The sequence below is a fragment of the Athene noctua genome, chromosome 6 (assembly GCF_965140245.1).
Source record: "Athene noctua chromosome 6, bAthNoc1.hap1.1, whole genome shotgun sequence".
NCBI lineage: Eukaryota > Metazoa > Chordata > Aves > Strigiformes > Strigidae > Athene > Athene noctua.
Window position 1 is genome coordinate 9,281,287 of NC_134042.1, and position 23,838 is coordinate 9,305,124.

At 37.0% G+C, this 23,838-nt stretch overlaps 2 protein-coding genes across 14 annotated transcripts in view; one reads left to right on the top strand and one right to left on the bottom strand.

The window, feature by feature from the left end:
- Positions 1 to 1,667, top strand: part of MYBPC3 (myosin binding protein C3) — a 64,462-nt gene extending 62,795 nt beyond the window's left edge. The window contains exon 35 of the mRNA XM_074909441.1: positions 295 to 1,667. The gene's annotated coding sequence lies outside the window, so the exon portion shown is untranslated. The remainder of the gene's footprint in view (positions 1 to 294) is intronic.
- An 8,257-nt stretch (positions 1,668 to 9,924) lies between these two features.
- The window catches only part of MADD (MAP kinase activating death domain), a 76,586-nt gene continuing 62,672 nt past the window's right edge, over positions 9,925 to 23,838 (bottom strand). For 7 of the 13 annotated variants that reach the window (XM_074909454.1, XM_074909451.1, XM_074909449.1 and 4 more), the window contains 3 exons: positions 19,315 to 19,384; positions 14,413 to 14,459; positions 9,926 to 12,674 (listed from right to left, as the gene is read on the bottom strand). In XM_074909454.1, coding sequence (XP_074765555.1) covers positions 12,567 to 12,674; positions 14,413 to 14,459; positions 19,315 to 19,384 — 225 coding nt within the window. In that variant the 3' untranslated portion in view covers positions 9,926 to 12,566. Of the gene's footprint in view, positions 12,675 to 14,412; positions 14,460 to 19,314; positions 19,385 to 19,636; positions 19,762 to 19,932; positions 22,992 to 23,838 lie in introns of those variants that run through there. The other 6 variants (XM_074909455.1, XM_074909447.1, XM_074909448.1 and 3 more) reach the window with 5 other exon arrangements.

Sequence of the window (23,838 nt, forward strand, 5' to 3'; positions counted from 1 at the left end):
GTTTCATGGGTCTCAACCTTTACACTGGCACAGCGTATTAAAAACCTGTAAGAATAACTGAACACTTTAACTTTTTTCCTTAACTCACTACAAGCCCTCCCTCTAGGAGACTATTATTGAGCTAACTAGTAGCACTAATCTGTGTGCATTACTTCAGCCAAGCAGAGTTAAAATTACAATGCATCTGGAAGTGTAATGTACATTTTAGACTTTAAAAGAAAAAAAAACAGAATAGCTATAATAAACTATAAGGTAATGCATTTGACAAATTCTTCTCCCCATTCTCTGTCTCAGCATTGGACTGGAACTTGAAAAGAAGAAAACTGAAGAAGTTAATGAAGGATAAGTTCAGTTACATTTAGGAGTCCTGTTCATCTTAGAAGCCATTTAATATATGTGTACTAGGAGGTGGCAGTGTATTGTAGTGTCCTGCTTACTCAACATATTTTCAGACAATATTTCCTCTTTTCATGCATCTGTTTTAGTTACATTGCCCCTATCTCCATGTGAAGAAATTCAGGAAAATCAAAATAAACCTTTGCCCCCATTACATACATGATATGTCTGAAAAAACCCTAAATATTCCAGTTACGTGCAAACCCAGACTATTCCTAATGTCTGAAATAAATTTCCTACTTCTACAGTTCGCTCCATTTTTTCTCCTCAGAATTCTGACATTCTTCATAAGAAGCAAGTAGCTCAGAATAATGAAACAAATAACTTATTTGCCATATTTAACCACTTTTCATTATACTGGTTTCTGCACACTAGAAAGTAACCTTCATTTCTACTGCTTATCCTGTCAGGGCTTGAAATAGCCACTTCTGCGCTCTTTAGGGGATCTTTGCAGAACCACGTCCAAAACACACCATTTGGGAATCTCTGGCTAAAGCTACTGTTCTACTTTATATAGATAATAGTTTATTTCATAATCACTCACTACTGGTTTTCGAGCTTTTTAAAAAGACACCAACATAGAAGTCCAGTCATTAGACATTTCTGCAACCAATCATAGACATTACACTAATCTACGGAGATAATTTTGTACATCAGATGAAATAGCTAAAGATGTAGCAAGGCACATAAATAAAAAATTTCTAAACAAAAAAGCTTGTGATGAATGCAGTAAACTCACTGCCATCAAATATTATGGGAGGCTTTTAAAAATATGAATGGTATGTATGTATTTTTGCAGATAAATTTGTCTAATTGAATGACACAATAGCATTTCTGACTTCTCACCTACTAGTTTGAATAGTATTTGGGGTGAGGTTTTTTTTGAACCTACAGTAGTTGTTAGTAGTTTCTCACTGGAAAGTACTTTTTAATGATCACAGTACACGAGAAGGTGGGAAGATGAAATTAATCCAGGAAGCATTGCCTTTCGGAAGAATCAACACAAAGGAACTGAAGTAATACTACTCCCCTGCCTCCACATGCCAGCTGAGATGGGAAAGCGTGTCTGACACAGTGTGTTAGTTATACTAAACAAGCAAATACACCTTCACAATAAACATCTCGTTATCATCAGTGTTTTTATTTTGATTGTTTTATTACGGTATCAGAACAAAGAAGGGTATTCCTCTAAAACCAAAGTCCGTTTATCCAAGGTTAACATTTGTTGCACATTGTTATTATTCAACAAATAAAAAATTATGGAAGAGCAAGTTTACATTGTTTTGTACTTTTGTTTTATGACCAACACAATTATTTAAAAAAATACCACACATGAAAGTTGGAGATTTTCTATAATATAGAGAACCTATGATGAGAACTCAGTGGACTCAGAGGATCTCCAGCATCTGTGGGACAACATCTATTGAAAAGCAGAGACTGAAAGTGCTTAGATTACAAAGGACAGTTTACCCTAAGGAACATTAGGTGATCTATCAAATATAGTCTATTATCAGTAAGGTGTTTCACAAAGAGAGCAGATTTTCATGCTATAATAGGGTACGATATTGAAAGAGTGTAAATTAAGTCAAGAATCACTAAGCAATTAGCATTTTTTGCTCAATTCTTAGCTATACAACATGAGTACAATGTTTTTGTGAACATTTATTTCACCTCCCAGCTGTGAAAAGCAGTATATTGCAAACTGATGCCTTCACTAGATGTTAGTCAATCATTTTTTCATGAAATGTCATTGTTCAAATAGTCTTCAAGTATGAAATTCTACCATATAGATAAATAAAACCACTCTGTTTCCCGTGCTCACAAATTTGCTTTCTACTGTTTTGAAGTTCTCAAACTAAAGACAATCAAAGAAACGCCTCTTCAAAAAAACTGGTCAAGATGCTACTTCTGGAAGTACTTCATGCAGGGTAGTGCCAAGTAGAATCTAACTCTATAGGGCCTTCTAAGATAATGCTGTGCTTCTACATGAAAAATACAAATTAGTTTTAACTTCTAAAACCTTCAATGACAAGGAGTGAACCAAATCCAAACCTGAATAGTTACAAAAAAGCAGCACACACACTAGTTAGGTTTCTAAAAATCATTACTAAAAAGGTGAATTCTGAAAATTCAAAATGCTAACTGCTTCTCATACACTGAAAAGAGGAAAAGAGTGAAGGTGCACCTGCAAGATCTGAAAATCCTGTGATTAGTTCTAGAAAGGTCTTTATAAAACTGTAGGTGTTTATTGATATTTTGCAACATATAGTATTGCCATTTATTTGTTCCATGACTGATACTGAATGTATAGTTCACTAGTTGCCCAATAATTATGTATTGTTAAGAAATAAATAAATTACTTTCATCCCAATCTGATTAAAACTACATAAATTGAGTAGTTTCTCCCAAACCTAGCTGGCTAAGAACAACAAAGTACCTCCCAATTTTTTCCCATCACATCTAAAAGACTACTTGAAAAAAGATGCTTTTGACTCTCTCTACCTATGTGGTATCTCCTCTGATGAAAAAAAAAACAATAATCTCATGGACTTATCCCAAAATGTCATGGTAAATGTTCTTACCTTGTAGTTGTTAAATTCTGTTAGAAAGAAGGGTGCATGGTAAGATCAACAGTAAAAAAATTATTAAAACAAGCCATAAAGATAAAAAATTCTTACCGACTAGCATTCTCTTTTGACATATAAAGTGCCTTTCACAGCTGAGAGCAACTATCAAAGACAACATTCCTAATGAGGTCCTTTCAGTAGTTTTCCCAAGACAAAACACTGTTATCAATCAAGTAAAAGATCCTTCCATGTGAAACTATTTGTAACAGACAAAGATGCCTCTTCAGGCATATTATTTCAATGCAGTTGGATGTGAAATTAACTTTTGATGCTACCACAATTTCAATTTAAAACCTATCGATTCAGCCTGCTTGCTGGCAGTTCAATGCACATGCCTATCCTTCAAAGGAATTATTATTAGCTCTATACCAGGGATGGAGATACTTAAGTGCTTTAAATTAACATACGTAAGACTTAACTGAAGTGCAGGGGCACTGCAGAGCATTACTAAGACACAGTATCATGTAAGTTAGCCCAGTGTTTCACTTGAGCTAGGATACCACTTACAAGAAACATCAACTTACCAACTAACCCAAAACCCACGAGGCAGCAAATAGCACTGCTGGTACTCCTGCTAGCCCACTTCTCTCAGTGCGGCAATGCCTGCTAGCCAAACAAACCCTCAGCTGACAGTTTAGCCCAGGGTAACACATACTTCACACCACAGCATCCGTTCTTCTGTGTTTCATCCTGTATTTCTACAACATTGTGTAAATACTGTAAGTAAACAATGCTTACTTGCTCCTAGCAATGGAAAGCTTCACTTAATACTCTTTATAAAAGCCACAAGATAGAATTAAACTGCTAAATGCAAGGAAACCTCACCAGAACACTTCCTTTGGTTACCTGAGATTGCCTTAGTGCTCAAATCCTGACCATTATTCTATGGGCAAAAAATAATAAAATGAGTTAGTGGTTGATCAATATCTCATAAAGTAACAGTAAAATTAAAAAACAGCATATGAAAACCAGAAGGAAAAAAACCTCAAAAGCCAAAGCATACCATAAATTTTAAAAACTATCTTTTTCTTCAGATATAATTCTGAAATTGAGTAAACTTCTTAAAGATGAAAAATCAGCTCCTTCAAGGCTGTATCAACTATTCCCTTACTAATCTGATTTTAAAGCACCTCCCAAATCTTACTTAAAAGCACAGCATGCTCACAGACTGAACCTCAAAACAGAAATGAGGTTTTTGTGCCTTAGACACCAGTACCTGAATTTTGGGTAGTGGCTGTAGCAGGATTTGAGGAGGATTTAAAATCCACCCCTCCAGGCCCACAGATGAGAGTAGTTTAGGATGTTTTGGCAACATTAGTTGTCCCTCAGCACCTGGAGCTGCTGCTTCTCCCACTCGTCCCTGCTTGAGCCCAGACATTATTGCCCAGGTCTGTAAAACCTGAAGAAAATCACTTTAAATTATGGTGTGAGTGTTGAGGATTAAGGCAAAGCGTGCTGGTTTTCGTCCTGTTCCTCTTCTAGTTCTAACTCAGCGGGTTTAAACAGAAGCTGTCAAAGGTTGTATGTGAATTAACTGATGGTCCCTCACAGAGATAATTAATTCTTCAAATGAGAAGTGCATCAGTTAGAGCTGAAGGAGGAAATAATACCCATGTCCACACTGAAGCCATGACAGTGTCTGTGTTTGGTGGAGTTTCTCAGGTTGCAGCCTATTTTGTATTCTGCTATCATAAATACATGACTGTTAGTTTAAAACTAGCAGGAATATCCATGGTAACGGCTGCAGGATCAACATGCTCATGGTTTCTTTCTTTCCTGAGCATTAGATTTTTGACTGGTTAATAAAAATGCAGGTAGTATTTCATCCCCAATCCACTGTAAATCCAGGTACACCCTCTAGTACTAGAGCAATTCTTGTAGAAAGGGTGCCAACTACTAAATATATTTTTATAGTATCCTCAATGCAGGTGGATCCTTGTGTGACCGAGGAAAGGTAACCTGCGTAGTAAACTATGTTTCATCAATGTGAGTATGTTGTTGCAGATCAGGTATGATGCATTTTTAGATATTCTGGTTAGGATTAACTACACCAATCAATGGTCATTGCTGTAATTTAAGGTGCACTAGCATAATTATACAAATATTGTAAAATGAAAAAGTCCTAAATTTTCACACATTCACATGTTTGCTAATAAATCATTGCTTGGAAGATAATTCTAATGTTAGGCAGAAATCAAAGTAACACAAAGAAAACTACTTGCCTTCAGTAACATGTTTAGAAAAATCTCGCTTTTCTTAGTAGCTTGTATATTCTAAATGTTGTCCTTGATGGATTGTTTCTGTTTAGATGATCGCTTCAGTCAGTGCATGACCAGATTTTAGTACAAACTGTCTGTGCCCCTGCTTTGCTGCTTGAATTACAACACTGAAGTGATACAGTGGGGTGAAGTGAAATTAAACACATTGAGCTCAAATTGTCCCAAAAGAACATTTAAAACAGTATAAAGTGCCTTACGTGTCATGAGTTTATCTTCCTGTTGAATGGCTAGCTTTATTGACCTTTTCAGATTTGTCTAAGCTTATTATATAAAATGATATATAAAAATTAAATTCTACTTGTTGAAAATCTCAGTGAGACGTCAAGAAGTTCCCAGGTATTACTGCAACAAAGCTTTTCAAAGCAGGGCAAGACACATATTTAAGATTGCTTCAGCACACCTCACCTGTGGGTTTCATTCCTTCTAAGAAAGGATTATTGTGCTGGCTTTTCCAAGGGAGATCTACAATTGAGTAGAATGAATAAAACCACAAGAAAATACTTGTTGATAGCATTTTTTTTCCCTTAATTTAATCATACAGTGGCTATTCAAATGATACCAGCAAGAGAAAAGACGTTTCTGGAAGTCAGAAGTCATTCATGTTGCTTTTATCACAATTTCTTTGAACTAAAATCCTTACGTCTGTTTAGGAGAGGTTTGTCACTAGCATATCATCTTGGAGCAGGTTTAGAACTACAAGCCATTCTTGTCTCCTGAGAAATGAATTTTGTAAGAACAGTCTGCTGAGATTAAAAATAGCCCCACTGATACCTTTCAAGTGCTTTCCAACCGCAGAACTCTATTTTAGGGAAACAAAAGCTGTCAGGGAGATATCCTCTACTTGTCTTTGCGCAGGGTCCCCACATCAGTCTGCATAAACACCTCTTAAAACAGGTTGAACTGATGAAAGTTTAAAAGAAACAGATAAAAACAGCTTCATTTATTAGGTCCTCATATGGAAAAAATAGTCGAGCATCTGCTTTCTGTGCCAGACAGAAATGTTGACAATAAGCAGCCCTAAAAGCACAGATAACTGTCACAGCTATGAACACATTTCCGCTGTAATTCTGTACTAGGATAGCTTTGCAGGGACAAATAATCCAAAAAACTGACTAATCCGATATGTATAAAATATCAGTGGATATGAAAATGCATGGAAATTGAAGTAAGGTGTTAAAATTACGTGGCAAATGTTCCCCCTTTTTCTTCTTCACCATAGATAATCATCTGAACTTGATTTTACATTCATTATGGTTTTAAAAAAACATAAAGAATATCATACTTAGTTTTCACTGTTTTGCTTGGAAGTATAAACTGTGGGATTCAAAGATATGAACCCGGATTGTGGATGAATGTAATTTAACCTTCATTAAGGTTGCATTTTCTTAGTATCTCTCATAATGCTAATAATTGCCCCTGTAATCCAGACCTGTTCCAGGAAAAGTAAGATCACAAAAAGGCTAATTACTAATATAACTCAAATACAGTTTTGTTGTTTACATATACCACATCCCACACACCCCCCAAAAAAATGGCCAAAAAAATCCAAGATTTTCTTCTGCTTTGTAGGTCAGTTCATGTATATGTTGCCTTAGAAAAACCCAAGTATGGTAGATTTTGATCATAGGAAAGTCCTCAAAAATTTCTACCTGGAAGCAGGACTTGTTCTTCCTCACTGGTAATAAGTGGGGGCTAACAGTACTACATATTTACAAAGCATGATGTTTCCTCTTACGCTTTTCCTATAGCACCAAGAAACTTGAACAATTTAGACAATTTGTTAGGTCACAAGTCTGTTTTAGACAAATCTATTTATTTTTAATATCAGATTAAATGGTTGAGCCATTTCTAACAAGGAGCGTAGGGAAGAGCTGCTGGGAGCTATCAGAGAATGGCAGAACTAAGGGTGAAAATCTTCTCTGTTCCCTCTGTAGTACTCTTCAGCCCTCCACAAAAAAAAATGTTTTATTGAAACTCAAAGGGAGTAAGAGTGGAATGAGGCTGAGGGATGAAAGAAGATGACAGACTGTTTGGTAAGAACAGAAGAGAGGAAGATGACTATGACTGGAAGCTGGAAAGGGGCAGAGACTGGTTGAGCAGGAGACCAGGGAAGAGTATAGGTCTCAATTGTTTGGGCAAAAAGGATGGAAGATGATGATGGTCAGAGAGGCAAGAACGTATGAAAAAACACTAAGAAAAACAGATAGAGATATCTGATGGGAAATTGAAGTGCAGAACTGAGCCTGACTGACTGAAGAGAGTGTCAGAAACTGTGAGGAATCCAAGCAGGGAGACAGGTCAAAAGGGAAGAGAACACTTTGATACCCAGAGCTGTGGGTAGACTGACACTCACTGGAGTTAATAAGAGAAACTGAAAAGGCAGAAAAGAGGAATTTTCTGGCAAGAAGGCAGAGGCAGGAAGGAATGGAAATACAAAACTGGAGTTTTCATATACTTGAAGGAAGCAACTGTTTAGAGTTTTACTGGTGTTTTTCCTGCCACCGTTTGTTCCTTTTTATGTATAGCTATTTTGGGAGAAGGGGATTTCTATGTCTATGTAGGTTCCTAAACCACGTTTATCGCTATAGTAACTGTTGCAAATAGAAGCAGGACTGTTTGCCCTTGGCTGTTGTATGGATGATTCTTTGTTGGACTGATGCTCTAAACCAAAATTAGTCAATGCTAGAATTACTATGCTGCAGAAGTTTCAAAACACTGTATGCCCGTAAACAGAAAATTAACTTATAACTTACTGAAAATTAACTTTTGACGTTACTAACATTGGTATAAATGTTGAGCTGATTTTTATCACATCTGATCACAGAATCTGCCTGAAAGAGGTCCTAAATCTGGTTTGTACTCAACTGCACTCAAACCTCATTTGTCACCAACATCAAGCTTTTAAATCTTCAGATACCATGCTGGAAAAAGGGGTCACACACCCACTATTATTAAAGCATCATCACATTTCTACTAATTTAGTGAAATAGCCACACTGGGCACGGCTGTAGGAACTCAAAGCTTTTGCTCACACTGAACCACTTCCAAGAGTGTTACAGGGTAGGGCTGTACGTGAAACCATTGTTGCTAGCAGAAGCAAAGTAATAGCACGCATCTGTTGGGAAATGTCCTGCCTTTGTGAGAAGCAGATGGCTCTGGCTTAATTGTGACTTCTGGAAGAAGAAGATGCTCTTTCACATTGCCTTTTGTGTGGCAAGGTCCTTTGCACAAAGCTGCTGCTTCTCGGTCTAATTCTCACTTCTTTAGGGGCTAGATGTTGTCTTTCACCAAAACCTGGCTTGTCTAAGAGCAGTGACTTGGAACTCCTATATACCACTGGACTCAGGGCTGAACAGAAGCCTTTTTTTCTCACAGAAGGAAGATCTCACCACAGAGGCAACATTTTCTGGCCTTCACCCATTTGACAATCAAGGGGAACTGGGATGTAAATACTGCTCTTTGTGAGAAGCTTTGCTTCTATGTTCTGTCTAGTTCTGAATTCAGTGGTAACAGGAGCCGGTGGCTGACACAGGGGCAAGCAACCGGTCTGTTCCCATTCTAGGCAACTGCTTCCTTATTAAAAATACACTCAGTGGGAGCCAGAAGCCCTCCTCTGGCATAGGCACCATGATTTTAGAAATATCTTCAATACCTTTGCAACATAAAAGTTTCTAATAAGGCTTAGAATCATAGCCACATTTTTCCATCCACTTTGATCACTAAGATAGAACTTTAGTTGGAGTCAAAATGCTTCAAGATTTGCATTTACTAGCAATTTAGATTTTTGAATACCTGGATGAACATTTTATCTTACAAACTCTGCTATCCTGAAAGCGTCAAAGTAGGAGGGTAGGGGTTATCTGAAGCTAGGAATCAGGGTGTAGGAAAATTTTACAATGGTTTTCTTAAAGTAATGAACTTTGAAATGTTCCTTCAACAGACATATTCAAAGTTTTTTCCCAGAAAGTTATCTTTGTTGTGACACTTACTGATGTTAAAATTTTCAGCCTTTAAAATGTGGACTCACCCATATTAGAAACTGACACTGCACTCACAAACAGAACAAGGGTGTTCTTTTGAAACATCACAATGAAGATATGCAATCCAGAAGGTAGATCATTTAGTAACCTTGGTTCCACTTTGAAAACTGCCAGGAAGACTACTCGCAAACCCCAGTGCTTGCAGAGAATGCTTAACAGTCATTTTAAAAAACAAATTCTACAAAAAAGGAATTGTAATAGAAAAAGAAGCTTGTTCAGGATAAGCAAATACCTTAAGTTTTAAGGCAAGTTCATGAATCTTTGTCACGTTTGTGTAAGTGCCTTAGAAATACCGCAAGTGTTAAAATGAAAAGGTCATCTTGGAATACTCAAAAACTAAGACACAGGCTCCTCCTGGTGGTAAAAACGGAAGGATTAGTCATTTTGTCTAAAGCTTCTAGCACTGTTTATTATTACCAATTCTTCTCAGTTAGTCTTTCATCTGATTCCGGAAGGTTTAGAAGCCTCAAAGTTCTTACTGCTGCTAAGGAATTCTTACCTAAAGACCAAGATAAGTGGGACATGACAAAACACTTGCAAATCGCTTTATTTTTCTCCCCAAAAGTAAAGTTCACATACCTCTCAATGCTTAGGAGTGATGAAGTAAAGATGGAAAGGATGAAAGACTACAATCCAAAAGACCGAAACTTTTATACCAAATTTTAAATCCAGCCTGCGTTTGTGTCCAGAGAACAGCACTGTGTATTTTGTAGTGGAAACGCTGCATGGTCTTTGTCTCAGATGAATATGCTCCATTCCCACAGTCAGCAGAGCACCTGCCAAATCACCATCATCAAGTACGAGAAAGATTTTGTACATTTCAAAAAATTCTTCCATTTTGAAGCCAAGGCAGTTGCTTTCACCTAAAGAGCAGAAGTCCGATGTCAATTCACTTGCTGAGGTTGTTATTCTTCCTTGGCATCGAACAGCAAGGGCTGTAACTACTTAGCCACACCTGTTCTTTAAAAAAATTTTGTCAAAAGGGACAGAGGGCCATTTTTTTTATCAGGCCCTTTAAGTCTTATTCTGGACTGAAGTGGCTCAGCAGTCTAGAACGTACAGTAGTTTATGTAATTTATTACTTTAAGTCCCAGAAAAATACAGCTTCTATGGGAATAAAAAAGGAGCTGTATATAATAAGTGATGCTGTGCATTGAATTATTTTAAACTCTAATCTTCCCCTTAAAAGTTAATGGTTTGAATATGTTAATAGGCTTGTTAACATAATTACAATTTTTAAATTAAAAGTGTCTATCTAAGTGGGACTCAGTACTGCAGTAAATGGAACATCTATTGTAGACCAAAGTGATTTCAGTCTTAACTGTACTTGTAATATAGTAGTGTCAAGAATGCTGCAATTGCTAAAAATTCAGATAGTCTCTAAGAAAATTTACAGTGTCATTAGACAAAGAAAATAAATTAAATGCAAAACAGGCTAATTTTAAGGTTTGCCAACTTCAGTTTTGCCTTTATACTAGGAAAGGATGAACTCTTTACGTGTTGCTTCCATTTGCATGTGTGCCAAAAAAAAAAGTATTTTAGATGTGCCTGTTTTCCCAATTCATGGTTTTTTAGACTTTTTTTAAAGACAAATTTCATGGATGTTATGATAGAAGGAAAAAAAATACTTCAACAGCTTATGTGCAAAGAAATTCAGATCTTCCATTTACAGTCTTCTCTTTTTCATTATTTCAAATATGTATATGATGTATTTGGTACATAATTACATTAATTTCAGAATAACTTGTATCAATAGAGAAGCACAGGAGGATGAAAACCAGTTGCTGGTTGAATGACATTTTATTTTCACATTCAGACAGCTGTACAGTTTCTATAAATAGATGTGGTACTATATTATTTACATTATCTCCTCACCCGTTACTAGTGTATTCCATTCAAAACAGTAGATACCCTGACCAAGCCAAAACAGGGTTATTTCTGGGTGCATTTACTCAGAATTCTATGTCAAAACATACAATACATCAGTTTGCATCAGAGCATTTTTTTCAGGTATTTTACATGTAACATTATTTTCTCTAGACAGTCTCTCCTTTCAGCATCCTAAGAGCTTTCCAGACAAGTGCAGTACAGTTCAAGAACAAAAACAGGATGCAAAAAACATTCATATTCTGCCTACTTAAAACAAGGAATGTGATGGATAGTTTTAACTGCGGGAGTTTCATTATACAGTAAAACACAGTATTTGCAAGATTCCTTGATATACAGGTACAGATTGAAAAAAAAAAAAAAAAAGCAACAGCTTAAAAAAAACTGGAGACAGCATAACCCTTTAGGGTCCTGAACATGTTCTGCAGATTGCTACAGAAATATCTTGTGTAGAGTACAGTTACAAACCCAGACATACATGGGTCTGCCATGTGCTTCTTCCAATAATGTTTCCAAGTTTTACATTTCCTTATTCATTTTCTAATCCCTGTGATTAACTGCTTTAGGTAGTGCTTACATGCATCTGTTAACTCCACTGTTGGGATATCTACAAACGTTACCTAAACTCCCATTTGAAAATCCACACAATCCATGAGGAGTCAGGGTTTTTCACAATACACTGCCTTCAAAGTTTCTCTCTCCGCTTCTTTTCCCACTTGAGAAGCAGTCATCTCTACAGTTGGACCAATTTAATAGCCAAACTTCAATTGTCACATGGTATTTTAAGACTACGGTAGCTAAATTGTTCACCTCTACCAAAAGGCTCTGAAGAACTATCTGCCAAGAACTACATGTTGGTGGGTAAAAATTAACAACACAGAAGGAAAACAATAAAAACACTACATTTAAACAATATGCAGGACCAGACTGCTTCCACTGTGCACATACCAGAGAATCTGAAAGCAGAAGCCTGCAGTTGTAAAGTGATTAATCTGTAACAAGTACCACTAGAAACAAAAAAACAACCGAACTGAAGCTGTTAGTCATCTTAAGAGGAAAGGAATTCCAAAGGAATGGCCAGAGTGGGTCACTCACAGCCGGATGCTGATGCTCAAAACTGTCTGCTTAACAGCTCATATAAAAACTCCATTAAGGATGAATTCAGAAGGAGACTGAGCAGTGAAGTCCTAGGTTTTTCTATGGGGAAAGACTTGCAGGGTCATACATAAATAATCAAGTTCTCATAAAAGACAGTAAAGAGAGCTCCAGTAACTGCAGTAAAAATGGGAGTACTGCATGTCAACGTGCCAAAGGGTAGGTACTGCCCAATATCGTGATCAACTAGAAACCGGTCGAGGTGGTTTGCTTTTGTTTTCTGCCTCTTTTCCACGAATGGCAGCCACGTAAGAGAAGAGACACAGCACGGAGTAGCAGATCTCATGAGCCTGCAAGAATTTTAAAAAGGAGATAATGAAATTCAGATGATTTAATGTTTTACAAAATCCACTCCACATTTTGTATTTTGCTGCATGTCCTTCATGGGACAACTACTCTGGCTAAAGACAAAATCAGGAAAAAGTGTCTCATACTACCTTCTACCTGAGACAGATAGAGAAGAAAAGCCTTGTAACAAATTTACAAACCTCTTTTGGGATAAAAACATGAGTTGCTTGACAGTATGATTCTAATCATTTTTAAGAACAGTACGCTAAACTAGAAAGTTGGTCAGCTGGCATTAGAAAAAATATCCTACATATTTGGTTTTGGCCTGTTGTATGAAGTTACAAGAAATTTTCTGGGAGGGGCTAAAAGAGCTAAACCGACCAACTAAAACTAAACATCCAATACTGTACCTTGACTCATGAGATGGTGGGATTCTTCCTCATTCACAACTATCTTTTTATGCTCAAAAGTACAAGGACTGATAATCCTTGTAATTTTTAACCAATGCTAGTGAATCCATGGATAAGATTTTTTTTTTAAATTAAAAAAACCCACAACCTAACATTGCATGTTTCATATGAAGAATACCAAGTAATTTTGTCACTACATTAAAGCAGAGGATTTCACATAGCATTAGCAAGATTTACAATTATTGCTTTTAACCAATTAAGTGTGCTATTATTTAACAGAAAATACTCTTTTAACATGCAGCTGGCAGCACAATTCAGTGAAGGTAAGACTTAGACTTGGTTTATATCTTAGTTCTAATACTGGCTATTCTGGTGATCTTAAAATTTCTTGTCCTGTAAATTGACATTTATAATCTTTGTAAAGGTAATAAGCATAACAACGTGTTTTGTTGTACTATAGCACAAGCTAAAACACTTGTGTAAAATATAATTAATTTTCATTAAACTGGCTTTTCTTATTAAAAGATACAGCCTGTCTGCTTCTTGAATTACATATGTTCTAAGCATTTTGTTTCTAAAACATTTCTAGCTTCTTCAGGTGATTTTTCTCTGTCTCCTCTTGAAGGACTTTGAGTTTCCATGCATTCACCAAATGTACACACTGCACTTCAGACAAAATAACTGAAGAAATTACAGTTCTGAGCATAATCACTGGCTTCAATTCCTTCCTCAAAAGTGCATATAAGCCTGATAGAGCTAATATGTGTAAAAGTGCCAAGTATCATTATCAACTGCTGGTGCTCAAAAAATGTTATAAAAACTGAACACTAAGCCACAGCAATAACTCACCTACATGGCAGGAATCAATACTTCTACTGTTCTCTTGCATCTCACTGCTTACTTTCATGAGGAAACGGGAAATTTACATAAATTCAGTTAGCAATCGTTTTTTGCCCAGGAACTAGTCTCCCTTTCCATCTATTCTGTGGATTAACGACTGTGTTCTGCACAATCTTAAATTTAACAGTTTCAGTAGCTCTTATTGTGCTAAAATTCATGTCAAACCAGCCACCTTGCACCTTTATCTATCTTAACAAAAGAGATTGCGCTTTCTGCAGTACTACCTGTGCGTTCCTCTAATTTCATAGAAATACCATTCACCGAGTTTTGTTGTCTTCCCTTAAGGAAAACTATCATACAAGAGCAACTGGTGCTTCACTGCAGTATTAGCATTGCAAATCCTGCAATCTCAATGTAATTCTTTTCGCCACATGAAAATGTAAAGATATATCCTCTAAAGAACTACCAGAAGGCATCACAGTTGACTCACCATTGGCGTCTTGTACTTGTGGCTCACCACTTCTTTAGTTTCAGGAACTAAAACCGGACGGGCAAGAGACAAAACAAAAAGTTCAAAAAACGAGAGGAAAAGGGGAAAGAAATAGCACAATGTTCCCATAGGAAAAGGAAGGGATGCACACAGACAGCAGGTGCAGGTACAGGGCACCTTACTATCCCTCACTTCTAGATACACTTCCTTCTCTTCATTTACATTACATATGTCCTCGAAGATACTGCTACGGTCATAATAAATTACACAGGTTGGCAAAAATATTTCACTGCCTCTGTTTGGAAAACCACAGTAGATATTTGACGGTTCTTACACTCTGGCTTTTCTCGTACCACTTATTCCTGCTAGACAGCAGAATTAATGACAAAATACACTTAATGACAAAATATGCCTAATATCTAGTACAATAAAACATAAACTAACAATTCCATAGGAATTTGTCAGTATACAATTCCTAAAATTTTATCCTTTAGATGTTTGAATCCTTCTCTGCTGAGTAACAGATCTGAAAAGAACTGTTGGACACTCTGTAGTAGTTACTGAAATCCAGAAAAGAAAAAAAAAAAAGGAGCTGAGGAAGAAAATTTTCTAAACTGGAAGACCGTTTCCCAGCTCTGTTTAAAGTTTCTCAAGACGTTCTTTCTCCTGTCTAGGATGTGTGTGATGGTATTTACCTGACATACTCACTGAAAAGAGTAATTGCTTTTGAACAAGTTGCCTTAAAATAAAATACTGATTTCAGTTACACATATTCTTAAAATACCAGGGTTGTTGATTTCTAGAAGACTTTATATATAGAAGGATTAGGACACTGATGAAAAAAAAAGTATTATTCAGAAACTGCTCCCTTGCACTGCCTCAAAGTAACAGAAAGGAAACAAGCATAACATAGCTAAAGAAAATTTGCCTTTTGTTTTTATTGCAGAATGCATAAAAAGCAAGCTGTAACCATCCCATTAGCGTGCATTGCATCTGAACTGTGCCTTTGACCCACACTTGGTCTACAAATATTGTTGTGAACAGATACCATGGGAAATCATCAGGAGAGAACAAAGACCACACTAAGAACACACAAATGGCAAATTTAAAATGTTAAGATCAGTGAAATACCAAAACCAACTTTGAATACTTCCCTTTCCAGAATAACTGAAATTTGCCATGGAATTTCTGTGTCACAACAAAAAAATTTAGAAGAAGCAATACAGAAATTATGCGAAACCAAATCATACCAGGTTCACAGAGGAAGGGTAAATGTTTTATTACACATAGTACTAGTGACAAGAAAAGAAACAGAGGCAGATGAGTTCAGTATGAGTAACTAGGAAAAGTCCACAACAAAACCTATCCATGCAGATGTCATCTTTTCAACTATGATGTGACACAGCTAAATGCTGGAGAGGGAGACGGATCACACTCTAAGGGGCCAAAAGTAGGCAGTGCAGACTGGGTTTGAGAGAGTACTCTAAATATAAACCAGTGCCTCCTAATTCTTGTATGTCACGGTATTGTCATTCTTGAAGAAAATCTAGTGAAAAGTAGAGAGTATGATTGTAAAAAGTAATGTAAATTTTTTGTTTAATTTTTCAATTCTCTTTTCTTGGAGTTGGCAGTTACATTAAGGACTGAGAAACAGGGCAAGTGCATACCCAGGCTGCACTGCCACAGTGATACCAGCAAGTAGAACTGGGGAGATAAGGAGGTGCACATCCAAGCTACCTTACCCGTTGGCACCAGATGTTCCAAATTAACTCCATGTCACCAGGGAAAAAAGGTGGGAGTGAGGCTGGTGCACAGCCAAATAGGGTAGGACTTTTACAGCTGTGTAAGCCTCACTGCCCACTGGATAACATAAAACTGTTCATATACTCTTCAAAAAGCAGGAAGGGAAAGCTGTAAGGACCTTGTGCCACGAGGGAAGGAGAGGAGGGAAGCTGTAAATCCTGTATCATAATTGAGAATAGGAAGAGAAGGAACAGGAGACCACCTAGGCAAGGTACTGTCTCCCCACTTCACAGTCAGTAAGTTGCCTTGTCTTTAAGAAAAGTATTCCTTCATAGTCCTTCCAATGGGGAAAATTCTCCTGAGAGGACTGAGTTAGGGAAAGTAAAAAGAGTGGGTTTGGATTTACACTCAGAAAAGTAAAGGTACTACTGCTGCAGAATACAAAGAAAAAAACAATAATAAAAAAAAAAAAAAAGACCCAAGCCTCAAATTAAGAGATTAGCAGAAGCACTCTTCTTCTAATATTAGAAATTATTCCTGATGCTGTTGAACTAAGTGGTTGAAGGGAGTAAATTATTAAGCACCATCCTGCAGCCTTTGGTCCTGTGAATGAAAATATGGCGCTAGCATAGCATGAGTTTAGGGGACAACACTTTACCTGCTGGAGAATGAAGGTTTTCATAGCAGCGGCGGTGAAGGGGCCACAAGAAAGTAAAGCACAAGTACGCAGCAGTAACTCAAATTCCAGAGGGAAGAGCCTTACATTTCCTCACTTACTTAAATCTCCAATTCCATTTGTGGGCAACAATTCCTGAACTTCTTGCATCCTGCTCTGAAATCACAATTCCAACTTTCATGCTGCCATCTAAAGCCAGCATTAACACAAACAGACCTGTAATTTCCTGACACAGTACTACTAAACTCAGAGCACTCATGCTTGGCAAAACCAGACAAACACATCTTGCACTGAAGTACTTCCCACCAGACTGGAGTATGCACGCTTACCACTCTACTTTTCTAAGAGGAGATAGTACTTCAGTACATTCCTGCTGAGTGAATCTGACTGCAAGGTTCATGATGTTTAGCACAGCTAAATAACTTTGTTCTTAAGTCCAAACAAGTTCTTGCTGAATGCCATTAGTTTACTATTAATATGATAATTTCTCTTGAACAGGACAGATTGGCATATCTTCTCATCTTTATAACAAAAAAGCAGCTCTGAGGCAGTCTCTCTTCTCTGCACAAGAAGAAAGGTTAGCTCCCCTGCAACATCCTTCTTCCTTTATTCTTTTTCTTTAGTAGCTGGATGGGCAAATTATAAATCTCATTTGGTACATTCAAATTGGTTCTTATCTGTGACCTCTATTTTGGGAGGAGGGTATTTTTAATTCAATTGGTTTAATTTCTCAGTTTTTGCTTGTAGTGTCCAACTCCCAGTTTATTTTTAATTACTTCTTAAAATTACCCTTTCACAAGTTCCACATCACAATTCTAGATTTGCAATAGGCCCTTGATTACAAAATTGTCTGTAAAAAAGAAGTTCTTTTTCTTACAGTTATTTCAGTCATTAGGGGCTAAACGCAGTATGAGAGAGTCATCAACAGAAGCTGACTGGAAATACTAAGTCCAACACTGTCTTTCTTCTTGTGCAATATAAACGAACTATTAAAAGAATTACTTTGAGTTAAAACCTCTCAAAAAATGATCCAAAATTCATGTCTGATCCAAGTAATTTCTTTTAAGTTAAGGATTTCAGAAGCTGAAGCCATTCTTTAAGCTAATTCTATGGCTTCTGAACTCTCACCTTTGTGAAACACATCAATAATCTTTTACAGCCTTAAGCAATTTCTTTAAGTAGTAAAATGAATTATGCCTGTCAGGGTGAAAACATGGTATGAAAGGAATATGCAACCATAAAGTGCAGACAACTTCTGAACATCTAAACTATTATAAATTTTTCAAGGTTTAAATACACTGATCCAACCATTTGAACCATGAACACTATTTTCAGAAAAGAGGAAAAAATTGTTCACAAATTCAAATCCCAGACTTCTGGGAGATTAATTTGTGGCAAACTGCAACAGTCAGAAAGGCTTTATCATCTGAATACCTTATGACTTTTTATCACCAAAAGGAAACAACACATTATTATGGACAAAGACATTAATTTCAACAATCTCATATTAACTGTTTTTTTATACTCTAAAAGAGAATCCCTCAGCCAGAACATTCTATTCACAGCACCAAAGAACAATGACAGTCATAGTAAAGGGGGCTGCTGATTTAGATTTTGATTAACGGCCAAAGTATGGATGCTGATCTACCACGGAAAGAATGTTGTAAATTTTATCTTCTTTTTAAATGGCTCATGCATGCACCTAAGCCCTAGACAAATGTCTCACAGATGGGTGGAAGAATAAACCAATACGGGTTTGGGGACTATTTCAAGAGAAGTATGTGATTCACTCTTCTGGAGACCTGCATCTGAAGTCACTCATTTTTTCAGACACTAGTTAAGAACAGCAAGACTGACACTAACACTGAATAGTAACCCAGATTTTCTCCCATACTAGACTGTAGGCAGATTATATGTAATAACTGACCAAAGTAGCATAAATTCTCTATTCTCCTTAACCTTTGCTTTTCCACTCTTTACCAGTCATGCTCTGAAACCAAAACCATAGAATAAATAAAGTGGAACCTGACAAAACATCTTCTGCTCCATACAACAAAAATGAAATTCTGCATAGAGCAAAGAGGAAACTTTGCAATTAACAGCAATTCTTTGTCATGAACGCATAGTGTGTTGAGAAAGATCAACTCTAAGTCCTGCTTAAAAATGTGGTTTCTCAGACGAAAAAGGAACAAACCAAAGAAAATTCCTACACACATCCAAGTTTAAGTGTTGTTTTGTTTGCTTCAGAAGACTCAGAACATCTTCTCTGTCTATTAATAAAAAGCACCTAGGACACAAAACTTAATATGATGAAAATTGATGTTTAAATTTTTATGTTAAGTCACTCATCTTGGGTGACTTCTCACATGCAATCTATCTTTCTCTCCCATCTTTGAAACTGCAGTGCAACTCTGAATCTGAAGACTGGAAATTTGAGTTACTGCCATGTGAGTACGGACCTAATATCAAAATAATGTAATTACCAAATTCCTCCAGGACAAAGACTCCTCGCACAGTATTGCACTTTTTAATGTGATTCAGCTCTATGAAAACCTACAAAAACAGGAGGAAAAGTAACATAAAATTAGTCAGATTTGGGTTTTTTAAACTAAAAAGCCAAAATTAAACAAAAACATCACAGCAGATACAACCTGAAGTGTTATAGCATACACTACCAGTTCATTTACAGTTTAATATATAAATAAAGGGTGAAATAAATATTCAAAAGACAAACTTGCCACAATGCTAGAAATCAACAAATAACTTAAAAGTGCTAAGAAGCGAAGACAGCAGAAGATGAAGTACCTTCCGCTCCTTGCAGGAGGAGAAAGCATGGAAGAGAAACGAAGGAGTTAGTAACTCTGACATATCCAACATTGCTACCCCTTCAGGCACTCAAATGAGTTATTGCAAAAAGAATACCAACACACCTGAAATACAACAGAAGAGGGGGACGAGAAAAAAGCTGGCTCCCAAATTTAGCACGATTTGTAGCCTCTGATCCATCCCAGTCAGTTTCTGCCCCTCCATGCATCCTCCTCCAGCACAGAGGGCAGGTAAGGGGCACTATACTTCCCACCCTGACACTGATCCTCCTAACCTATCCAGTAGTCAGATTTAATCTAATGAGGAACCATTAATCTTCCTTCTCCCCGAGAGCCTTGCTGTTTAAGATTTTGCTACAGTTTATGAAGCAGTTATTTAGCTACAATTTATTTAGCTACACTTTACAGTTTATTTAGCTACAGTTTACCTGCATACTTACTCTTGGAACTGTCTCCTTTATCAGTCAGTACCAGTTTTCTGCTTTAAGCAGGATGGGAGAGTTTGGACCCTTCTCTATTGTTTGCTCACTTCACATATGGCTGCTGCCAGCTGAACAGTCACTTAGAAAACAAACCCGCTTTGAACTTACATTTTACATAGGTGAACCCCAAAAGACAAAACCAGTTGAACTACATGACTAGGTTTTTCAGTCCAGAACCTAGATGCCAAGACTGCAGGAATAAACAAGTTCTCTGAGCATAATGAGTTTGTCGAACATCCAATCTATTTCAAGATACAAAACAGTCCCTTCTTACATGCACATCTCCAAAAGGGTCAGAGTCCATACACAGACATAAGAAGCTGCAGAAAGTGCTGTGAGGAATCAGTTCCATATTCCAGTTTCTAATGTACTTGCTTTTTCAAGGCAAGAGAAACACTGAGAGCAACAATTGCCCTAACATTCAGAGTAAGTCTATGTCCGGTACCTTGGAGAGACCTCCGCAAGACCATATTACAATGGTCTGGACTGATACGTTCAGTGCCTATAAAATTTACAACACCATGATTTCAGGACCCTTTTAAAAAAATGTTACGAGAGAAACTTCATTGCCTTGGAAAGAAGAAAAGAGAAAACTCTGCAACCCCTCTTGAATCCAGTATTAGCAACACCCATGTAATCACAGACGACATGCTACCCAAGAAAGGCAAAGGAAGTCAAGACCAGAAAGTGTTGTGGTTTTTTTAAGAAACAGGCTTTCTGTATCAATAGAGATCAGTAAATGCACTGCTGGTTGATTTTTCAAGTCAAAGTGGTTTTATTGTTATTGTTATTAGCAGAGAATAGAATTAACAGACTGAGGATATTTTTTGCTCAATTGAAAAAAACCTGAAGTTCCACTTACTTAATCAGAAAATCTGAAGCTTGCTTTCTGCTTACATTCAAGCACTCAAGGGAAAGGAGACTTAATCCCATCTTTTTTGTTTGCCTGTTTTCGCCCATGTTCTGCATCAGTTTAGTCGGTCAAAAACATTTTCTTTTTCGAGGAACAGTTACAGAGTAAACAAGTCAGTAACAGAACACTTTCTTCATTGCACTTAGTTTCCTTTTTCTGTAATATTTTCTGTGAAAAGTTTTTGCTAGTAGTCTAAAGTATAAAAGTCAGAACTTCTATAGAAAATCTCAGGTGAAACATTTGTTGTTTTATCCAGTAACAGTAAAGTTGCCTAGAAGACTTGACTGCCCCAGGTGCTCATGACCTGAGTATAATGTTAAGGAGTGAAGCATTTCCACAAGAGCTATGAGCAAGATGAGAATTTATCAAGTTTGTCACAATTACAGTAAGTTATCCATTTTCAGAAGACGTATGAGTTGATGGGCAAGTTCTTGCTATATTGTTTAAGGGACAGAGATGCTCTCCTCTCACCCAATCAGAAAACAAGCGTAAAGGAAATAACAGTTACTTACCCTAGGGAAACTGTGGTTCTTCAAGACAGAGCATTCAGTGTGGATCCTACTGTAGACGGGCATGTGCCTGCTGCATTTTATTAAATTTCCATCTATGTTTGACACAGATGAATTCATAATGGGGACAGAGTTACCAAGTCCCAATATTGTAACATAATTTTTAGACATAAACTCAGAATAATTTGCCAATGCCACAGGTATGTTTGATTCCCTCCCTATTCCAAAGGATCTGCTAGACACAGATAAACTTGAACATTTTTTCTTCTTAAGCCTATGGGTGCTGTTCGCATGGTGAGACAATCTGTGAACACTAAAGACAACTATCACGTGTGAACAGGCTGGCCCACTATGCATCTACAACATTTCCTGAGGAATTCACAAGGTTGTAAGAAAATATACACGTTGCAAATCAAGAGCCTTAAAAAACAGATTCATGAAAGCAAGCATCATTCTAACACTGAAGCAGTATGTTCAGTCTTCTCAGGTAGGACAGAATAGACTCCATTATTTATCTATTTTTTAAAAGCAGAAACACCTCATCCTATGTTCTAAATTAATTACTTCTATGACATCCAACCAAGCTGAGCAACAGAAATCCCTCCTTTTAGTAAGTTGCATTGCTGAAAAGAATACTTGGAAAGAGGGCCAAGAACAGGGTCTGTATGTGGAGTAAGGAGAGGAAGATGAAGAGAAAGCTGTGCCCAATAAGGTCCTGTAGGCATTTTTTGGTCAGTGTCCTCATCCAAACTCAACAGAAACAGACAAAGCCATTTTCAACACAGAGAAACGGCTGTAGGATCCTGGGTTTAAGTATGCTCATAGACATATTCTGAAATCAACTGCCATAGGGAGCAATTTATATAATTTATGTGAAAACTGGAAAGGACAATTCTTCTAGAATAGCAGACCTTTTAAGGAAGCAGACTGGCTGATGAGTGTTAGAATAAGAATGCAAACATCCTTTAGCTCCACAGAATATGAAATTCAAGGGGATTTTTTTTTTTGTATGGTGCAAGTAGTAGGAGTCCTTTACGTAACTGTTACAGTCGTCCACTCCATACAGAGCCTTCAATGGTAGACTTTCAATATCTGTCTAGACACTTTGTTCTGAAAAGGGAAACAAGGATATGTCTTAGGTCCACTAAATGGTACTGAATGCCCTTACCAGCTGGCAACGTAAATCTAAGAGACCAAGAATTAAACATGTCAAATAAATTGTGTATTTTCTAGAACTGTACTTGTTTCAATATCCATCAAGTAATGGAAACTCATCTGACTACAGCCTCATTGGAACGTGATGAAGAGGAGGAATAATGTGATGAAGAAGGGGAGACAGCTGGCATGCTTCCTGGGTCTGACCTGCACAGACTGCCTTCCAGAAAAGATGCAGTAATTGTCATCACAGACAGCAAATCAGAACACCCTTCTCTGTAAGGAAAGATATGATAAAGTTAGTACTCTAGGAGTGCTGGTGGTAGCAGAGGACTCAGCATTTCTGATAAGAAATTCAACTGTTGATGATCCTGACATTCATATAACAACCAGTGACGATTCCCCCTTCAGAATGTCATGCCGATCTTTCAGGGGAAAAAAAAAAAAAAAAAAAAAAAAAAAGGCTTTGAATTTAAGGACAAGTGTAAATTCTAGGATTTGGAGTTTTTCTTTTGGACAGCAGTATGTGTGTTCACTATGTGCTTAACACTGAATGTCTTTGTCTTGTGAAGATGCCTGTTACACTTAAGAAATCTTGATGATGATGATGATGTGGCCATCTTCTTATACATCTTTTCTCACTGCAAATGCATATATGCCTGGCTGTTCATTTATGAAACAGTCATCTCCATAGACTGTTCAAGAGATTAGGAGCTTGAAGCCAACATAATTTTTGACTTCTGTCAAAAGAACAAAAAGGAGAAGCAAACAAAACATTCCCTATGGTGCGTCTTTACCTTAGGACAAAGTAGTTTCTATTACATCCAACTATTATGACATCAAACTGTTGCTTCCAGACCAGGGTTTAATTTTCAAATACTTTAGACCTGCCACTTCCAGTAACTATGAAAATCCATTCCGTACTACTGATGAGTTCCTCTTGTGGTTGTTCATATTCTGGCATATCGAATAAAAGGTTATAATCTGTAACTAAACCAGGTAGACTGTTTCATCACAGAGTAGGTTTGAAATACTACAGCAGGTCAGCTGTAGTCCAGATCTACTCCGGTAATAGATAGGAAGAAAACTGAAGGAGGTTGACAACTCTCTACTCTCTATATTG